Below are 22,830 nucleotides of genomic sequence, written 5' to 3'. Positions count from 1 at the left end.
GTCTCATTTGTGGTTTTGTTCTTATGGAATAGGTGATTTGTAATAGGTAGAGAAACTGCCCTGTCCCTATTGAATGAGAAGGGTGGCCATAGCCCTCAACAATGAGGATGTTGGGTTTCTTTTACTTTGTCCTACTAAGTGAAAAAAAAAAAGAAAAATTCACTCCCTTCATGTCTTCCTCTACAAAACATATACATTTCAAGTGAGAGCTGTCTCATTGTTTCTCTATCTCTGTCTCTGTCTCTCTCTGTTTCTCTGTCTGTCTCTGTCTCTCTTTCTCTCTCTCTCTCTCTCTCTCTCTGTCTCTCTCTCTCTCTGTCTCTCTCTGTCTCTCTCTCTCTCTCTCTCTCTTTCTCTCTCTCTCACCCTTGCACACATTCACACGTACACACACATCCACATAGACATACATTCTCTCACACACACAAACAGTATCTATAATGTTCTTGTTCCTCATGTCCCTTTCTTATAATTCCTTGTTTTCTTCAAGAATCAATTCAGGTGTTAACTTCTGCACAGGAAATACCTACAGCCTAACTAATATTTGCTGAACATTTATTATGTATATAATTTGATATGTGTACATTTTGTCTACCCTTCATAAAATGCAAGCTCCTTGAGGACAAAGAATGTTTTTTTTTTTCCTTTTACAACCTCAAGAACTGACATAGTGCCTTGGTAAAGAGAAAAAGCAATTAGTAAATGCTTTTTGATTGATTGTTGATTGTCTCCACTCCCATAGAAATCATGCAATAACATATTTGAGAAAAATAAAAAATCTTTATTCTTGACAAAGTTATTGTTTATAAGAGTGGAACTCTCTCTCCCCTTATCCTTTGCATGAATGGCCCTAAACCTGTACAGTGATCTTTCTCTGAGTAAATATTTGGATAATCTTCCTTCTAATTTCTTTGGTCTTCACAGTATAGACTATGGGGTTTAACACAGGAGGAACAAGGAGGTAGGCATTGGCCATAAGGGCATGAGTCAGAGGAGATAGATGCTTTCCAAAGCGATGAATAACAGAAACACCAATGAGTGGCACATAGAAGATAAGCACAGCACAGATATGGGAAACACAAGTGTTCAGTGCTTTTAGTCGGCCCTCTCCAGAGGCAATGGATAATACTGTGCTTAGAATAAATGCATAGGAAAGGAGGATAGAGAGTGAATCTGAACCTTTAGTGAAAATAACAGCAATAAGACCATAAAGGCTATTTACACGGGTGCTGGCACAGGCAAGGCGCATGACATCCTGGTGGAGACAAAAGGAATGGGACAGGATATTGGAACGGTAGAAAGGGAGTCGCTTGATTAGAAAGGGTACAGGAAAGACCACACAGACTGCCCTTGTAAGGATGGCTGCCCCTATTCTACAAACTACCCCACTGGTAAGGATGGTGCCATACCTTAATGGGTTCCGTATAGCTACAACTCGATCAAAGGCCATGGCCACTAGCACTCCAGACTCAATGGCTGAAAAAGTGTGAATGAAGTACATCTGGACCAGGCAAGCATCAAAGGCAATAATTTTATAATCAAACCAGAAAATTCCTAACATGGAAGGCAAAGTGCAGAGAGCCAAGCCCAGGTCTGCGAGTGCCAGCATGCATAGGAAATAGTACATGGGGATGTGCAGGGATGCTTCAGATTTGATGGTAGAGATGATGATGCCATTGCCTAAGATGGCAATAGCATAGATGAAACCCAGTGGGAGTGCCATCCAATAATACTCTTTTTCTAGTCCAGGAATTCCAGTCAGGACAAAGTGGAGGTGCTGAAAGAAGGAGTGATTGGTGGCTGACTTGGGCAGGGTCAGTAAAGAGGAAGCTCTTGGAACATACTCAGCAGCAATCTCCTGAAAAATGGTGCAGAAACAAGGGCATAGGTAGAATACTTCTGGGCATGTGTTAAATGGTCAGTGTTGCTCTGGACACTGTGACCTATCACCAAGAATGTTGTTCTCCAGCATCCAGGTATAGCTGCTTATGGAAAGGGCACCTTCATTTTAAACAATTAAGAGTAGTTAAGGTGGGTATGATTTTTGAAAACCACATAGAGAGCTCAAATCCTGATGACTGTTAATCATCTTTACCAAGAAGTGTACAAACATAGCAGATTTTACCAAATAATTATAGACATATAATCAGTCAGCTTTCAGGTTAGGGTGAGGTGGTAAAAAGTGAGGAGGAAAAAGGAGAAAGAATGTGGAAAAGTGGGTTCCCCTGAGAAGTAATCAAATGAACCAGATCTTAATTGATCAACTCATTTGTTATTGCTTCTTCCCTGAATTATTTTGTAGGTATAGACAATTGTGGATGTGCAAGTTATTTAGTGCAATAGTATATAAAGAATTTGAAGGTAGAAAAAGTCTTATTCACTATTAATCCATTTCTAACACAGTGTCTTCCTTCCACTGACTTTCCTAGTAATGATAAATTTCTTAGTACTTTCATCATATAGGAATATAAGCAGTTTAATCTTATTGAATCCATTATGATTTGTTTCCTGTTTATCTTTTCATTAAAAACTCCTCTTCAATCTTATACTAAAAGTCAAATGTTCTTTTTACTTCTGATCTTTCTTTACTTTCTGATACTTCACTCTTTCATTAAATATCTATTTTTCACCTGAAGGATTATACTCAGTATTGTACAATGAAAAGAGCCCTGGCTTTGGAGTAAGAGGAGTTCACAACTCATATCTGAAGTTCATTATTTGTGTGACCCCTACAGAGTACTTACTATAACTGTTCATCAGTTTCTTTTTCAGTAGTATTTATAGAAGGGCTCCAAATATAAAACAAGTGCTTAGAAACAGTAAGATGCTCTGCTCAGCTCAAGGTACATCAGAGACTATTAATCTCTTACACTCAAAAAGCCTTATATGAATGAAACTTCTTGTTTTATCATCAATGGGGATCTTCTGAACATCTATTTAATGCATTAGACTCTCAAAATAAGACCTAATTTTTATAGAGACTGAATACCAACTGACAATATTGACCTTGAGACGTTTTAGAACTCTTGGATGCTACATCTGGTTATTAGTCTACATTTAGATTATCCGTGTAAGGTTTAGAACAGCCTAGACTTTGATCAAAATAAGAACTGCCACCTCTGACCTGAGGGGTGAGAGGGAAACTTAGGAAATAAAAATATTCCTTCTTTAATCAGTAAGGAAAATGATCTGTGTGCTATGTCATACTTTCTGAAATTCTTAAAATCTTCCTTTCAGCTGATTTTCCCTCAAATCTAATTCCAACATCTAAACTATCTTACAATTAATTGAAACAATACTTGCTTCTTGAATTTAGAAACTACTGCAAAGCACTCATTGGCTCTTTGCCTATCTCGTTTCTAGTTAATTTTAGTATAGGTAGATGAGATGGGATGATAATCTCACAGAAAATATGAAATGTATATCACTAATGTTAGTAGAGGGAGTGCCAGCCTTGGAAAAATCAGAGAACTTTCATATTATCTAAATGATTGACTTCTACTAGTTTATAGACTGGCTAGCTCTCTCTTGGGTGATTTCCCTCCTTTCACAAGATACTCTGGTCTTGCCCAAGTTTCTCAAACATTCCACTCAAGTTAAATTTATATTCCAAGTACATACTTTCCCTTACTGTCACTGTTTGGTTTTTCTTCCTTGTCAGTAAAGACTTATAGATATCAGGCAACTTAAAAACTAAGAATAAAAAGCTATTCCTTTTAATTTTATTTTTTGGGAAAGAAAACAAAATCTCTATGTGAGCAAAGCAGAGTGGAGAGGAAAGGAAGAGGAGGGGAAGAAAAGAAATAGGGAAAAAAGAGAAGGAAGGAAATGGGTAAGAGAAAAGAGGAAGAGAATGGAAGAGAAGGGAGGGGAAAAGAGAAAGGAAAAGGGAGAAAAAAGGAATGAAAAAAGTAAATCCTCATCTAGAGCCTGAATCTATGTTCAGAAATATCTGCTTTCTACATTTTGGCTATATTGCTTACCCAGCCTCCCCTTCCCCCCTTTTCCCACTCTATCCCAACACATCCACATGCTGATGCAAACATTGTTCACAAAGAAGACTTTTATGGAGCACAAGATTCACTAATGAACTTTGTTATTCAGTACAGAAAAAAAAATTATATATATATTTATATAATGTAAACAGGAGGTGATTCCAAATGGAAATTACCAAAAGTATGGATCAGATAAGGGAGAAAGGAATTGATGCAATATTTACTTACAAATCAGTTATGCTAGACAAAATTGGGAGTATTCCCTATATTCCTGAGACAAGAAAAGATTGTACCCTAGAAATCTAGGAAGACATGTTTGCATGTTAATTTACTTATAAATATATATTTATTTGAGTAGTGCTCTCTTTTTTTTTTTTTAAAGAAAAACCAGAACACCAATTCCTTTATTAGTCTTACAATTATTCCTTGAACAGGTTGGCATAGTTTCTTAAATCATTTTTCAAAATGTCAGAGAAGCCAGGAGACTTGCTTAAATTTACACAATGCATTAGTGATCTGAGGAGAGCTAGAACTAAAACCTAGATATCTTTCTCTGGGTTTCTTCAATCCCTTCCCACAGTCTCCCTCAAACTGAAAAACCCACTTACATATCGTTAATAGCAGGAGAAGGACATGAAACTGCTTACTTGGTATGCTTAGCAGTGAAAACTTCATATTCCTGGAGAAGGGCTTTCCACTTTCAGGCATGAGAAAAATTGTGGGAGCTAGGGCAGCAGACCATAACCCCATTACCTTCTCTTTACTTCCCCTCAGTTCACTTAAACTCAACAAATATTTATGGCATGTCTCTTATATGATAAGACTTTGTGTTCAGAGTACTGATGATCAATTTCAATAAAAATATCTGTCTCAAGGGATTTAGATTATTTAGGAGCAGAGTGAAGTATCATGTGTACAGATAAGTAAACAAAATCCCAATGTAAAATACAATAACTCTTACTTTTTGAAAATAAGGCTTAATAGCTGAGAATTAAGAAAAGATTCTAGCATAAGATGACATTTTAGCTAAATCTTGATGGGAAGTAAAGGTCTCAAGAAGCTCAAATTATCCAGGATATTATTATGAGTCTGGGAAACTGTTTGTACAAAAGTATGGAGATCTAAGACATAATGTTGTATTTGGGAAACTTAAAGTAAAAGTTTTGCTCCAACAAAGTGAAGCAAGAAGAATCTATCAAATAATCATAGATGGTTTAGAACCCTAGAACTGGAGGAGAATTTATAGATCATCTCATTCTAGAATTCCATTTTATAAGGTACCAGTGAAGTGACTTGCCCATCATTAAATAGTATATGTATTCCAACCTTTAGTGTTATGTGATAGTCACTTATATAACATGATTTCAGGAATATCAGGAAGGTCTGCCATTACATTCCTTACCAGCCAAAATTCCTTTAATAGATATCATTTTACAATGAAATCATATGCAAAATGCAACTGTCCCTGTGGCTTGGTGACACAATGACAGTGTGTGATTAAGTGATATCTGAGAGACATTTTTGATTTAGCTGCTGTATAAAAAGAGTAAAATTGTTTAATGGCAGAGAAAGAGCTAAGGTAGTATTTTTTATGCTATGAAATAAAGTGAAAAAATACTCCAGACAGTATTCTTCTCATGACTGTAATATTCTAACATACTTAATTCTTCCATGAAAGGTGAAGGAAGACTCACATTAAATCCATGGCTTGCCATTCTTCTTTCTGTGGATAAAGTGGTAGCTTGAATATGGCAGGAGAAAAGAGATTTGTCTCGTGCCCAGTCAAAGCTAGATAAATCTCTGGAAGAGAAGATAGTCTTTCTGGAAAAGAAATTTGGATGATGGGAGGGAAAAAAAAAAAAGGTATTAAATTTTTTGGCAAAGGAAGAAAAAGAAGAATGAAGTTGTATGCACACTAAAGTCAGTGTTGAAATTGCATTACTTTTTAAGCCAACCTTGGATGCAACTATGCCTTGTTGCTTAATTGGTGTCCAGAACTGGAACTGAATTCAGCTTGGAAAGTCTAGCTTAAAAACCCTTGGCTCTCTGAGGAGGCTCACCCTTCCAGCAACAGCTATAAGGTGGGAGGTTTTATTTTATTGTCAATCTATATCCTCCCCATGGAATTTTTTTATCCTTTCAGGCCCTAAAGAGCTCTAGAAACGATAGCAGTCCTTAATTACTTCCTTCAACCTTGGGGAGCCAGATCAGGGAAGGACAAGAGCAGTTTAAATCCTGAGCATATGTCATTCCATTAAAATGTTGGAAAAGATACTTCTGGAGCAGCTTTCACTTCTAATAGCAATTTTCTAGAAAGTATCCTCAAGTCCTTATAGAGAGGTGGTAGAGTAGACAGGGTGCTGGATTTTGAGTCAGAAATGCCTGAGTTCAAATCCAGCTTCAGACAATTCCAAATGACTTCATGAAAAAAAATGTTGCCTATCTTCAAAGAACCAAAAGAACTCTGATTGCAGATTAAAGCTTATTTTTTTTTCCACTTTATTTTGCTTACTTTCCCCCAAGAATATGATGATGTTGACAAATGTTTGGCTTGATTTCATATGCAAAATGCACATTATATTTCTTGTTATCTTCATAAGTTGAAATGTAGTAAAGGAAAAGAGAGAATTTTGAATTAAAAGAAATATTAAAAAAAAAAAAAAAAAAAAACCCTAGATTTAGACACTTAGTAATTTGTGATTCTGAGCAATTCAGCTTAACACTATCTGCATCAGTTTCCTTATTTGTAATATGAGGATAATAATAGCATCTACCTCACAGAGATATTATGTACATCAAATGAATTAATATTTGAAATATTAGCACAATGCTTGGCATAGATTAAGTGCTTAATGATTCTTTTTTTTTTTTTCTGCTTCCCTCCATACCTAATTTTGCAGTTCTTTGGTAGGCAACCTATAATTATAATAGTAGAGTCCTGTTCACTTTTGAGTCTTTAATAAAAGTTATCTTTTACTTGAAAAGACATTGTCTTCCACTTTTTCTGCTCCTCTTTTAATCCCTATAGGTTAAGTTTATATTTATAGATTTCTCCCTATATAATATATATTGAAAGAGAAAAATATTTGTCTCTATATACATGTGTATGGATATGTGTGTATAATATTTTGTGTGTACATATATACATATATAGCATATATGTACATTGTGTGTAGTGTATATATAGACATAAATAATCATCCCTATTTAGGTACATATATACACATAAACATGTGTGTATACATAAATACATATATTTATATGTGTATACCTGTGTACATTTAAAACAAAATTTGATTTTGATTTTTAAATATTTCTTTTACAGATTATTTATATTGATTGATGCTTTTTTAAAACTTTTTGTGTATCACAGATTCTGTTGACAGTCTGGTAAAGTCTATATACCTCTTTTCTGATTATCTTTTAAATAATTAAACAACATAATACAATTTCAGTTAGATGTTAGGGAAAATAAAGAGACAATTTTTCCCATCAAAAGTCATGAAACCACTGACATTTATCTGTGACTCAGAGGTTTATGAACCACACATTAATAAATCAATGTTTAAATATGAATTGAACAAAAAAAGTTAATTTGAATATTTGATGTTGACAAGCCCTATTTTTCTCATCCCTTGAAATTGTTTAAAATTGGGTTTGCACAAGTGACAGACTTTGTTTTATGAAATTAGGTATTGAATACATAAATGTACTAAAATATGTATTGTTTTATGAAGACAAAAAATTGTTAGGAAAATGTTTCTTCTCTGCTGATTATTTCAAATTCATCCTATTACTGTTTTATCCATACATACTTGCTTACTTGCTATCTCTCCTACTAGATTTTGAGTTGTATGTAGGTTAAGCAACTTACCAGTATCACACAGCTAGGCAAGTATTAAGTGTCAGTAGTCAGATTTCAACTCGGGTCCTCCTGACTCCAAGGATGGGACTCATCCACTGCACCATCTAGCTGCCCCTCCCTCTATATATTTAAAGTTAGACTATGTCTAAGTTAAAGAAGGAAAGTTAAGTAATTTGCCTAACATCTCTCAAGCATTAAGTGGCAGAACCTAGTTTTTCTAATTCCTAATCTGTACCTTTTTCATAATATTTCTTCACTTCATGATATCTTAAAGCATCTCCAGGTTAATTTTCCATCTTTCAAAAGAAATGTATTTGCCAAAAAAAAAAAAAAAAACTTAATTTTATTAGGGTAGATTTATGGTGTAGTGGAAAGAGTTCTGGGTTTAGAGTCAAATGAAATTAGTTCAAATCTTACCTTTTCCATTTACTACTTTTAAGAGATTGGATAAATAATTCTTTTTATTTATTTATTTTTTTTTTATTTAATAATTGCTTTATATTGACAGAAGCCATGCCAGGGTAATTTTTTTTTTTTTACAACATTATCCCTTGTACTCGTTTCTGTTCCGATTTTTTTCCCCTTCCTCCCTCCACCCCCTCCCCTAGATGGCAAGCAGTCCTTTATATGTTGGATATGTTGCAGTATATCCTAGATACAATATATGTTTGCAGAACCGAACAGTTCTCTTGTTGCATAGGGAGAATTGGATTCAGAAGGTATAAATAACCCGGGAAGAAAAATAAAAATGCAGATAGTTCACATTCATTTCCCAGTGTTCTTTCTTTGGGTGTAGCTGCTTTTGTCTGTCATTTATCAATTGAAACTGTTAGGTCTCTTTGTCAAAGAAATCCACTTCCATCAAAATATGTCCTCGTACAATATCGTTGTCGAAGTGTATAATGATCTCCTGGTTCTGTTCATTTCACTTAGCATCAGTTCATGTAAGTCTCGCCAATGCTCTCTGTATTCATTGGATAAATAATTCAAGATATCTTTGCCTTAGTATCTTCATTCATAAAATAGGCCACTGAACAAGATGCTTCTGAAGTTGCTTTCAGCTCTAAATCTATGATCCTTTGAACCTCATTTCTATCTTCAAATGTTTCCTGATCCTGAGCAATCAGAATCAGTCTTTCCATTTAAGGTCTTCCATCTAAATTTGTACTATATATGTGTGTGTGTGTGTGTGTGTGTGTGTGTGTGTGTGTGTATGCATATGTGATATTAATTAGTATTTTATTATTTCTTTATGTTAAGTTTTCAACTTAGATTAAATTCCATAACAGTAGGGAATTATATATTTCATTGTATTATGTTCCTGTTTCAGTACCTTCCTGGTGTTACAGTGTTTTTAAAATATTGGATACTTATATGAGTATTAATTCACACAGTTACAGCCTAAAAGGTTAAAGCTGATCTAGTACAACATTTTCTTACTACAGATGAGGAAACTGAACTAACAGCCATTAAGTTATTTGACCAAGATCTCACAGGTGGAATTAGGACCAATGTCCTCTGATCAACAGCTCAGATAGATCCAAGATGGTGGCGTAAAAGCAGAAACTCATCTAAGCTACCGCAAAGTCCTCTCCAAGCAACTTTAAAATACCATCTCAAAACAAATTCTAGAGTATCAGAATCAACAGAAGGATAAGGTAAAACACTTTTTTTCAGTCTAAGACAACTCATCTTTTGGTATGATCTTAAATCTTAAGTAAAGATTTAACTCACTAGAAAGAAATTGACACTCGTCCCAAAGCAAACTGTGTCCAATAAGCTAGCAGCAGGTCTTAGAGGTGACTGTAGCCAAAGAAAGGAATTCTGAAGATTTCAGCCCACCAATGGTAAAGGTATTGATTAAATTGTTGTAGTGATATGGCAGAAGGGACACTTTGCTGCATTATTTGTAGGACTATGTCACATTTCTCATATATGGCTCCATATTCCAGGGTAAGGAAGAGCACTAGCAGGAGTGGGATCCCTGATCACAACTCTGGGGTTAAAAAAAAAAAAAAAAAGCTCTTTTAGATATCCATAGGCCAGACTATAGGCCAGAACAGCAGTGACACAGCTCTCCTTAGATCATGACACCTTGGAAGAACAGAAAGTATAAAAACTCTCCAAACTAGAACTCAAAATAGCAGGATGAAACTTGGATCAGTATCATCAATATGCCTGGTGAAAAGCCAAAATTAAGAAAAAGACAGAAGTCAAGAAATGGGCTGAAAAACAATCAAACAAACAAAAGAGACTGACAATAGAAAGTTACTATTGTGATTAAGAACAACAAAACACAATCCCAGAAGAAGAAAACTAAATCAAAGCAGTTATATGAAAACCTAAATGTAAGCAATTATATGAAAAGTCTTAAGGAAAAATGTAAATTAATCTCAAATTCAAAAAGAAGTCCTGAAATAACTCAAAAAAAAAAAATCAAGAGAAGTAGCAGTAAATTAGGTAGAGAAATAAGAATGATGCAAGTAAATAATGAAAAAAAAGTCAACAGCTTGATGAAGGAATCATTTAAAAAATTGAAAGAAAAAACAATCTTAAAAAATAAGAGATTATAAAACTGGTTTATAAAGTAGCAGTCATTAAAATCATTTGGTACTGCCTAAGAAATAGAGTAGTGGATCAGTGCAATAAGTTAGGTTGACAAGACACAATAGTCAATGACCAGCTTCTAGGATAAGAAAAATTGTTGCAAAAACTAGAAAATAGTAGGGCACATTCTCCAGTTGACTAATGGCCAAAAGATATGGACAGACAACTTTTGGATGAAGAAATTAAAACCATATCTCACCATATGGAAAAATGCTCTACATTAGTACGGATCAGAGAAATGCAAATTAAGACAACTCTGAGGTATCCACTACACACTTCTTAGATTAGCTAAGATGACAGGAAAAGATAATGACAATTGTTGGAGGGGATGTGGGAAAACTGGGACACTAATACATTGGTGGAGTTGTGAATTGATCCAAGAATTCTAGAGAGCAGTATGGAACTAAGCCCAAGGGCTATCACACTGTGGATACCTTTGATCCAGCAGTATCTCTGTTGGGCCTGTATCCCAAAGAGATCATTAAAAATGGAAAAAATGTTTGTACCAACCCTTTTTGTAATGATAAGGAACTGGAAACTGAGTGGATGCCTATCAGTAGGATTCCAAAGTTATGAATAACAGAAACCCCAATAAGTGGCACATAGAAGATAAACATAGCACAGATATGGGAAATACAAGTGCTGAGTGCTTTTAGTTGACCCTCTCCAGAGGCAATGGACAATACTGTGCTTAGGATAAATGCATAGGAAAGGAAGATAGAGAGTAAATTTGAAACGTTAGTGAAAAAAACAGCCATAAGACCATAAAGGCTATTGATATGGGTGTCAGTACAGGCAAGGTACATGACATCCTGGTGCAGACAAAAGGAATGGGAGAAGACATTAGAATAATAGAAAGGGAATCACTTGAGGAGAAAGATCACAGGAAACACAACACATATTGCACTTGATGGCTGCCCCATTCTACAAACTACCCCACTGGTAAGGATGGTGCCATACCTTAACGGGTTCCGTATAGTTACAACTCGGTCAAAGACCATGGCCACCAGCACTCCAGACTCAATGGCTGAAAAAGTGTGATTGAAGTACATCTGAACCAGGCAAGCATCGAAGGCAATAACTTTATAATCAAACCACAAGTTTCCTAGTATGGAAGGCAAAGTGCAGAGAGCCAAGCCCAGGTCTGCGAGTGCCAGCATGCACAGGAAATAGTACATGGGGATGTGCAGGGATGCTTCAGATTTGATGGTGGAGATGATGATGCCATTGCCTAAGACAGCAATAGCATAGATGAAACCCAGTGGAAGTGCCATCCAATAATACTCTTTTTCTAGTACAGGGATTCCTGTCAGGACAAAGCAGAGGTCCTGAAAGCAGAAGTGATTGGTGGCTGACTTGGGCAGGGTCAGTAAAAAGGAAGCTCTTGGAGCGTATTCAGCAGCTCCATAGCTTACAGTATAGGTGAATGAATAAATAAATGAGTAAATGGATGAATGAAAAGTTATGTATTAAGAAAATATCTCTGGTTTAATGGGGACATAAATAAGCATTTATTTAGTATCTACTATGTGCTAATCACTGATAAGAACTTTACAAATATTATCTCAATTTATTCTCACAGCAACTCTGTGATATAGATGCTCTTGTTATCTTGATTTTATTACTGAGAAAAATGAACCAAATAGATTTATCCAGGAGGATACAGCTGATGTCAAAATGTTGATTTAAATTCAGGTCTTCCTGACTCCAGGTCCCAGTGCTCTATCCATTATCCAAAAAGGCTGAATAAAAAGCTGGTACCAAAATCAGAAAGAGGTAGGTTTAGATTCTATCTCTCAGTGCTCTGGGGAGCATTCTGAGGCCATATTGCTCAAAGAATACATATGCTACAGACATGTATTGGGGGAAAAGTTTCCTAATCTAGGAATCCTAATTTGATTAAACATAAAGGTCAAGAGTGAAGAGATCTTTTCTTACCTCCCCCAGCAAAATAGAACTAGTAGTAAAGTACAGAAGGATGAAAGTAACAGGAAGAAAGATTGCAATTTCCAAATAAAGTAAAATTTCTTAAATATTATAGTTGCCCTAAAATGGAACAGCTTACTTTAAGAGGTGGTAAATTGCTGATCATTCAAGGTGGTGGTCAAGACTGGATAGTCTTGGACTATTATCCAAGACTGGATAATCCCTTAAGAATAAGTCAGCATTTGTCAATTTATTGATTATGAAACTCAAAAATAGAAAATATGTGTAAGTTATATCCCCTAGAGAAGGGCTTCTTAAATTTTTTCTACTTGAGACTCCTATTTATTGGAGAAGTTTTTATATGATCCAGGGCATATAGGTATATAAAGTAAGTATGCTAATCAAACATTTACTGATGATAAATCATAATTTCTTAACTCCCACATTCAGTTGCAAGATCCCAAATAGGATTATAAACTACAGTTTAAGAAGCTGAGCCCTAGAAAAATGTAAATTCTTTGAGATTATTTTTCCTTTTTGTCTTTGCATCTCTAGCATCCGGAATGGTTCCTAACACAAAGTGTTCCCTCAGCAAATTCTTGTTAAATAGAATTGGTTTAGTAATTTCATGTCCTGATGTTCAAGGCCATAATTTGACTTACAGTAATATTCAGAGAAACACTCTATACTGAAACCATAGAAACTACTTTGTGCTGCCTCAGACAACTCTATTATGTTTGGACCTTTTCTTCCAATGAGACTATTGCGGGGGAAGCAAGTGGAAGGAATTCATTTCCAGTTAGTTTATGGATTATATATTCTCACTTTCCAGCTCTATGATTCTATGATTGAGCATATGCTGAAGGAACTCTTGCATTGTTTAAATAAATCTAGGAATGTATTAGAGATTTACTCTATACTAATAATGAAATAAAGTTCTTTTTTTAAAAAATTGACTATTATATCAGCTCTCATTTGTGTTTTTGTTTTTATGGAATGGGTAATCTGAAATAAGTAAAGAAGGTGCTCTAAAGATCATGGATTTCTGCTGCTTTGCCCTCAAATTTGAAAAGAAAACATACATTCATTCCTTTCATGTCTTCCTTCACTAAGCATATTCATTTGAGATATGAACAATCTTTGTCATTCTCCCTTTCTCTCGCTCTCTTTCTTTCTGTCTCTGTCTTTGTCTCTGTCTCTGTCTTTCTCATGCATACATACATACACATGCATACACACCCATACAGTCACAAACACACACATAAAACCCAAACAATATCTATATTGTACTTTGTAATGATCGCGTTAGCACCCTGGATACTTTAGAATCAGTCGGAGTCAGGATCAGCAAAAGTCCTTAATCTTTATTCTTTGTGGATGTGAATGGAATGGCAATCCAAAGTGAGAGGAATTGCGACAGGAATCGGCCAGGAGTGACTCTGGCTCTCTCACTCCACCCTCTAAATCCTCCACCCAATCTCCAATACCACAGATCAAGCCTGCACAGAGTAGTGGGCAGGGCCATTCTTTCTCCAAGCATATGCTAATAGAGTATCGTCCAATTGGTAATTAGCCTTAAGTGGTTGGACCTCAGTGCATCAACTCAGTTTCAGCCCATTACAGTACTTCTTCATCATGTCCATTTCTTATAATTTCTTTTTTCCTTCAAGCATGAATTGAAATGCCAACTTATGCATGAGACTTTTATCAACAAAGCTAATACCTACAGCCTAATTCTAACATTTACTTTGCATTTTTGATGTATATAATTTCATACGTGTACATTTTGTCTACCTTTCACAGAATATAAGCTCCTTTAGCATAAGGAATGTTTTTTTTTCTTTGTCTCCCCCCAAGAACTAGCAAAATGCCTTAGTACAGAGAGAAAGCAATTAATAAATGTTTTTTGATTTATTATTGATTGCTTTCATTCCTAGTAGATAGTTTAGATGAAATAAATTTTTAAAAATTTGCTCTTAACAGTCATAATTCTTGTTCATAAAAGTAGAATTCTCTCCTCCCTTATTCTTTGCATGAATGGTCCTAAACTTTTGTGATCTTTGTCCAAATAAATATTTGGATAATTTTTCTTCTGATCTCTTTGGTCTTCACAGTATAGACTATGGGGTTTAACACAGGAGGAACAATCAGGTAGGCATTAGCCATGAGAGTGTGAGTTAGAAGAGACAGATGCTTCCCAAAGCGATGAATAACAGAAGCACCTATAAGTAGTGCATAGAAGATGAGCACAGCACAGATATGGGAAACACAACTGTTGAGTGCTTTTAGTCGACTCTCTCCAGAGGCAATGGACAATACTATACGTAGAATAAATGCATAGGAAAGGAGGATAGAAAGTGAATCTAAACCTTCCATGAAAATAATACCAATAAGACCATAAAGGCTATTTACACAGATGTTGGCACAAGCGAGGCCCATGACATCCTGGTGGAGACAAAAGGAATGGGACAGAACATTGGAACCATAAAAAGGGAGTCTTTTGAGAAGGAGCACAGGCAAGACTGCATAGACTGCCCTTGTGAGAATGGCTGCCCCTATTTTACAAACTATTCCACTGGTAAGGATGGTGCCATACCTTAATGGGTTCCATATAGCTACAACTCGGTCAACAGCCATGGCCACCAGCACTCCAGACTCAATGGCTGAAAAAGTGTGAAGTATATTTGGACCAGGCAAGCATCAAAGGTAATAACTTTATAATCAAACCAGAAGATTCCTAACATGGTGTGCAAAGTGCAGAGAACTAAGCCCAGATCTGCGAGTGCCAACATGCACAGGAAGTAGTACATGGGGATGTGCAGGGATGCTTCAGATTTGATGGTAGCAATGATAATAGCATTGCCCAAGATGGCAATAGCATAGATTAAACCCAGTGGGAGTGCCATCCAATAATAGTCTTTTTCTAGTCCAGGGATTCTTGTCAGGACAAAGTAGAGGTGCTGAAAGAAGGAGTGATTGGTGGCTGACTTGGGCAGGGTCAGTAAAGAGGAAGTTCTTGGAACATACTCAGCAGCAAGCACCTGAAAAATAATGCAGACACAAAGGGTTATGTAGAACACCTCTGGGCATGTGTTAAGTGGACAGTGTTTCTTGGGACACTGTGATCTATCACCAAAAATGTTCATGTCCAATGTCCAGATATAGCTGCTTAGGGAAGGGCATCTTTATTTTAAACAACTAAGAATATTCAAGTTGGAAATGATTTTTGAGAAACAGAGCAGGAAGTTCAGGTCCTGGTCACTGTTAGGCATCTTAACCAGGAAGTGTACAGATCTAGCATATTTTACCAAATAGTTGTAGATATAGAATCTATTGGCCTTGAGCACAGGAGGTAGTAAAAAATGAGGTTAAAAATGAAAAAAAAAAATTAGGGAATAATGGATTCCTCTGAGAATCAATCAAATGAACCAGATTTCATAGTATGAAGTCTTAACTGATCTACTACATATGGTATTGCTTCCTTTTAAATTATCTTGTAAGTATGGATAATTATGTAGTGCAATAGTATATAAGCAATTTGAGGATAGGGAAATTCTTATTTACTGTGCATCCAATGGCTAACACAGTGTCTGGCTTCCATTGCCTTCTTTTAACTGTTCTAGTAATGACAAATTTCTTAGCAGTTTTCCCATGTAGGAATATAAACAGTTTAATCTTATTGAATCTTATGGTTTGTTTCCTGTATATCTTTTAATAAAAGATTCTCTTTAATCTTACATTAAAAGTCAAATTTTCTATGCAGTTCTGGTTTTCCTTCACAAATGTTTAAAACTTATCTCTTTCATTAAATATCTATTTTCTACACGAAAATTATGCTTAATATTGTATAATGGAAAGAAACCTAACTTTGGAGTAACAGGAATTTGGTTCAAAATCCATTTCTGAACTTAATTATCTGTGTGACACTCAAAGAGTTCATAATATCCCTATTTATCAATTTCTTTTTTCTATAGTAGTTGTAGAAGGGCTCCAAATCCAAAATACATGCTTTGAAATGATAAGAAATTGTGCTCAACCCAAGGTATCTGGAGGAATAATATATAATTAAATTGAGAGAGAGATTATTAATTTAAGTCTCAAGCACAAAAAGCCTCATTATCTGAATGAAACTTCTTGTTTTTATCATCAATGGGGATCCTCTTAATTCCTATTTAAGGCATAACAAGACCAAACAACCACTAACACCATTGACCATGAGACCTTTTAGAACCCTTGAATGCTACACCTGGTCATTACTCTGCATTTAGATTATTCATGTAAAGTTTTAGAATTGCCAAGGCTTTGATCAAAATAAAAACTGGCACCTCAGTCTGTGAAAAAGACAAAAAACAGCGCTATCTCTGTTTCAATCAGTAAAAAGAAAAGAATCTGTTATCTCACACTATCTGAAATTCTTAAGCTCCTTATTTTATCTGAATAACCTCTTCCCCACATTCCTCAAATTTAATCTCAACATCTGAGCTATCCTACAATTAAATGAAGCAATACTTGCTTCTTGGCTTTAGAGGCTACTGCAAGGCACTCTGGCTCTTCAGCTGTCTGGTTTCTAGTTTATTTTAATATAGGTAGACAAGATGAGATGAGAATCTCACAGAAAATATAAAATGGATATCACTAATGTTAGTGAAGAAAATGACAGTATTGGAGAAATCAGGGGACTTTCCATATTATCGATACAGTGTAGGTAGGAATTAATTTCAAATGGAAGTTAAGAAAAAATAAGGATCACATAAGGGAGAAAGGAATTGATACAGTATTTACTTACAAAGTAGTTACACTGGACAAAATGGGGAGAATTCTCTGTGTTCCCAAAATAAGATATCTGATTGTACCCCAGAAATCTAGGAGTGAATATTTGCATACTAATTTATTATAAACATTTTTATTTGATAGTGCTTTGCACCAGAACACCAATTACTTCATTATTTGAATACACTATACAATAATTTCATCGACAAGTGGTCATGGATTCTTAAATCATTTTTCAAAGTCTCAGAGAAGCCAGGGGACTTGCTTAAATTCACACAGTGTATTAGTGGCTTGAGGACAGCTAGAACTAAAACCTAGATGTCTATCTGGGTGTCTTCAATCCATTCCCACAGCCTCCCTCAAACTGAAAAACCCACTTACAAATTATTAATAGTAGGAAAAGGAGATGAAACTGCTTACTTAACATGGTTAGCAGTGAAAACTTCATTTTACTGGAGAAGGTCTTTCTACCTCCAGGTGTGAAAAAAATTGTAGGAATTGGAGCAGCAGGACACAATTCCATTCCCTTCTCTTCACTTGCCTTCAATCCACTTTAAGTCAAACAATATTTATAGCATGTCTCCCAGATGTCAAAACTTTGTGCTCAGTATTACTATGATGTCCAATTTCAGTTAAAATAATCTGTCCTAGAGGGACTTAAATTGTTTAGGAGCAGGATGACAGAGCATTATGTACACAGATAAATAAATACAATCCAAATGCTTTACTTTTTGAAGGCAAGGATTAATACCTGAGAATCAGGAAAAACTTCTAGGATGAGATGACAGCTAAACCTTGAAGGTAACTAGAGGTCTCAAGCAGCTCAAATTATGCAGGATATTATTCTGAGTCTGGGCAACAGTTTGTACAGAAAAATGGAGGTGGAAGATATAATATTGTATATGGGAAACATCAAGTAAAAGAGTTTTGCTCCATAAAGTGGAGCAGGAAGAATCTAAGAATTAGTCATAGATGGTTTAGAACCCTGAAACTAAAGTAAAATGTATGTCATCTCATTCTAGAATTTAATTTTAGAGCTGAAAATAAGATACCAATGAAGTGACTTGACAATGTGTGCATTCCAACCTTTGATGTTATGAGATAATCACTTACATGACATGATTTCAGGAATATCAGGAAGATCTGCCATTAAATTCTTTTACCACCTGAAATTCCTTTAAGAGATATCATTCTACCATAGGATGATTTTTAAATTCAACTTTCTCTTTGGGTTGATGACAAAGACAATGACAGTGTGTAATTAAGTGATATCTGAGATATAGTTGTTGATTTAGCTTTGCCCTGAATAATGGTAAAATTGGATGATGGCAGAGAAAGACCAAAGATTTATTGCTTATGATATTAAATAGAATTGATACAGAGCCTGAGACTCCAGGACAGTATTCTTCTCATAATCTCATGTATCTCAATATACTTAATTATGTCATTAAAGGTGAAGACTCATGTGAATTCCATGGCTTGTCATTTTTCTTTCTGGGGATAAGGTGGTAGCTTGAATATGGCAGGAGAGAAGAGAATGTGTGCCTGGTGTCCAAACAAAGCTAGATAGATCTCTGGAAGAGAAGTAGTCTTTCTGGAAAAGAAATGTAGATGATGGGAGGGAAGAAAACCAAACTATTAAATTTCATGACAAAGGAAGAAAAGGAAGAATGAGGTTGTCACAACTACTGTCAGTGTTGAAATTACACTGCTCTTTAAGACAACTTTGGATGCGACTATGCTCTGTGGCTCACCTGGTGTCCAGAATTGCTCTCCAGAATGGTTGGATTCGTTCACAATTCCACCAACAATGCATCAGTATCACCATTACTTTTCAATATTGTATTAGAAATGTTAGCTTTAGCAATAAGATAAGAAAAAAAGATTAAAGGAATTAGAATAGGTAATGAAGAAATCAAATTATCACTCTTTGCACATGATATGATGGCATACTTAGGGAATCATAGAGCATCAACTAAAAAACTATTAGAAACAATTCACAACTTTAGCAAAGTTGCAGGATGCAAATTAAATCACATAAATCATCAGTGTTTCCATATGTTACCAACAAAGTCCAGCAGCAAGAGATACAAAGAGAAATTTCATTTAAAATAACTGCAGATAATATAAAATAGTTGGGAGTCTATCTGACAAGACAAAGTAAGGAACTATATGAACACAATTACAAAACACTTTCCACACAAAGTAAGATCTAACAAGTAGAAGATTATCAAGTACTCATGTACAGACTAAGTTAATATCATAAAAATGCATTCTACCTAAATTAATCTACTTATTCAGTGTCATACCAATTAAACTGCCAAGAAATTACTTAAGAAAACTAGAAAAAATAATAACCACATTCATTTAGAAGAACAAAAGGTCAAAATTTCAAGGGAATTAATGAAAAAATGCAAATAACGTTTGCCTAGCTATGCTAGACAGAAAACTATATTATAAAGCAGCAGTAATCAAAATAATATGACTAAGAAATAGAATGGTTGATCAGTGGAATAGGTTCATAAAACACAATAGTCAATGATTATAGTAATCGATTGTTTTACAAACCCAAAGACAACAGCTGCTGGGATAGGAACTCACTATAAGAAAAATTGCTGGGAAAATTGGCAGAAGCTAGATATTAAACAACACAGAACACCATATATTAACATAAGGCTGAAAAAGTTCATGATTGAGACATAAAGTGATACTATAAATAAATTATAAGAAAAAAGAACAGTCTATCTCTCAGATCTGTGGAAAAGGAAAGAATCTGTGGCCAAAGAAGAACTGGAATACATTGTAAAATGCAAAATGGATAATTTTTATTACATAAATTTAAAAAGTTTTTGTACAAACAAAACCATACAGACAAGATTAGAAGGGAAACATAAAACTGAGAAAAAATTAATTTTAAATGTTCTGATAAAGGTTCATTTCTAAAATATTTAGAGAATTGATTCAAATTTATAAGAATACAAAACATTCTCCAATGTCAAAGATTATGAACAGACAATTTTCAGATGAAAAAATTGAAAATATTTTTAGTTATATGAAAACACACTCTAAATTATTTGATCAGAGCAAATTAAGATAACTCTGAGGTACCACTCATATTGACTAAGATGGGAAAAAATAATGATAAATGTTGGAAGGAATGTGGGAAAGCTGGGACACTAATACATTGTTGATGTAGTTGTGAATTGATTAAACCATTTTGGGGGGCAATTTGGAACTATGCCCAAAGGGCTATTAAAAAATACCTTTTGATCAGATCTGTAGTGCCTCTACTGGGCCTGTATTCCAAAGACATAATAAAAAAGGGAAAAGGCCCACATAAGCAAAAATGTGTGTAGCATAAAGGAGAATACCATAAATAAATTAGGTGAACAAGGGACAATTTACCTATCAGATCTTTGGAGAAGGGAGAAATTTATGACCAAAGAATAACTAGACAACATTATGAAAGGCACACTGAACAATTTTGATTACATTAAATTAAAAAGGTTTAACACACACACACACACACACACACACACACACACACACACAAACCAGCAACAAGATAAAAAGGGAAGTACAAAGCATTTCTGATAAAGTCTCATTTCTAAAATATATAAAGAACTCTGTAAAATTTATAAGAATCTAAAGCCATTCCCCAATTGATAAATGGTCAAAGGATATGAACAGGCAATTTTCAGATGACGAAGTTAAAACTATTTATGTGGCTTTATAAAAACCATATGAAAAAAAGCCATAAAATCACTATTGATTAGAGAAATGCAAATTAAAAAAAAAAAAACTCTGAGGTATCATCTTACAACTTTCAGATTGGCTAAAATGACAGGAAAAGATAATGAATGATACCATAAATAAATTGGGGAACATGGAAAAGTAAGACTGTGGATAAGGAAAGAACTTGTGATTAAATAAGAGATAGAGAGAACCAACCACAGGAAGCAAAATAGATAATTTTGTTTACATTAAATTTAGAAGCTTTTACACAAATAAAACCAATGAAACCAAGATTAGAAGGAAAGAAGGAATCTAGGAAAATTTTTTACAAGTTCCTCTGATAAAGTATGTGTATTTGTGTATGAACATATGTATGTATGTATGCATATGTATCAGTGTATATATAAGTATGTATGTATAGAAAGACAATTCAAATCTAAAAGAATACAAATCATTCCTCAATTGATAAACAGTCAAAGAATATGAAGTTTTCAAATGAAGAAATCCAATCTATAATCATATTTTGAAAACTTCTAAAATCACTATCTTTAGAGGAAATGCAATTAAAACAGATCTGATGTACTCCTCACACCTATCAGATTGGCTAATACAAAAGAAAAAGAAAATGACAAATATTATTGGAAATGTAAGAAAATTGGAACACAAATTCACTATTGATTAAGTGATACAACTTTATTCTTGAGAAAAGTTTAAAACAATGCCCAAAGAGCTAAAATAATGCACATACTTTTTGAGCCAGCAGTATCACTGCTAAGTCTGTATCCCAAAGAATTAGATAGCAAAAATATTTACAAGAAACAAAAGGGCCTATATGTAGGAGAATATTTATGACAGCTCGTTTTATTTTTGTTTTGTTTCTTTTTGATCTATGGTGGCAAAGAATTAGAAATTAAAGGGATAGCCATCAATTGGGAAATAGTTGAACCAATTACAATATATGGCTGTGATGGAACACTATTATGCAATTAAAAATGAAAATGATAAGCAGGATTTCAGAAAAATATTGAAAGACATCCAAATTGATGCAAAATGAAGTGAGCAGAATCAGCAGAATAGTACACTATCAAAGTAATAGCAATATTATAAATCATCTATGAATGACTTAGCCACTCTCAGGAGTACAATGATCAGGACTTATGATGAAGAATCTTATCCACTTTCTGAGAATGAACTGATGGAGTCTACATGCAGATCAAAGCATACTTTTTTAAAACATTTTTTTCTTGTGAGTTTTTGTTATCTATTTTCTTTCACAGCATGATTAATATAGAAATATATTTTACATGATTACATATGTATAACCATATCATATTGCTTTCCTTCTCATTGAGGATAAAAGGGAGGAAGCAAGAAAGAGAATCTGGAGCTCATTTTTAATGAAAAAAAAGTTTTTTGTATGTAATTGGAAAAAATAAATATTTGAAATACAATAAAATAATTTATTTTTTGTCTCCCTCCTATACTCTGAGTCTTAGACTTTACTTATTTCAAAACTCACCTTGAGATTCATCTTTTTTCAAGAAGTTTTTCCTAATTCCTTCAATGTTAATGTTTCTGTCATCATTATTTGTATTTATTTTTGTGTGAATATATATATACACATGTGTATGCATTATATGTCTATATTGACAGCATATTTATGATATATGAATATGTTGTAAACTACCAGACATGTAGTGGTATTAAATCAATTCTTAATTCTTGACCCTTGAAATTAAATTAAAATTGATTTTGCTGAAGATAAACATTTTCTAATAAGATTTCATTGTTATAGATCATAAATCTATGCATATTCTTAAAAATTAATTTTACTTTATTTTCAAGCCTTTATTCCCCCCTTCCCCTCTCTTTCTTCCTCACTGAGAAAATAAGAAAAACAAAATCTGTTACCAATATGGATAGTCAAGTAAA

General features: G+C 34.4%; 1 protein-coding gene and 1 pseudogene across 1 annotated transcript; both read right to left on the bottom strand.

The window, feature by feature from the left end:
• Nucleotides 1–850: 850 nt before the first annotated feature.
• On the bottom strand, nucleotides 851–14,178 carry LOC127557429 (uncharacterized). Its single transcript, XM_051990751.1, is given in 3 exon segments — nucleotides 851–1,858; nucleotides 11,007–11,877; nucleotides 14,171–14,178. Coding segments are annotated over 3 exon segments (1,887 nt in total).
• Nucleotides 14,179–14,436: 258 nt separating this feature from the next.
• On the bottom strand, nucleotides 14,437–15,539 carry LOC127557428 (olfactory receptor 51H1-like; annotated as a pseudogene).
• Between the last annotated feature and the right edge of the window lie 7,291 nt (nucleotides 15,540–22,830).

This window comes from Antechinus flavipes, chromosome 3 (genome assembly GCF_016432865.1).
Source record: "Antechinus flavipes isolate AdamAnt ecotype Samford, QLD, Australia chromosome 3, AdamAnt_v2, whole genome shotgun sequence".
In the NCBI taxonomy this organism is placed as follows: domain Eukaryota; kingdom Metazoa; phylum Chordata; class Mammalia; order Dasyuromorphia; family Dasyuridae; genus Antechinus; species Antechinus flavipes.
The sequence above is the reverse complement of the archived record's forward strand: the minus strand, read 5'-3'. Positions and strand labels throughout refer to the sequence as shown.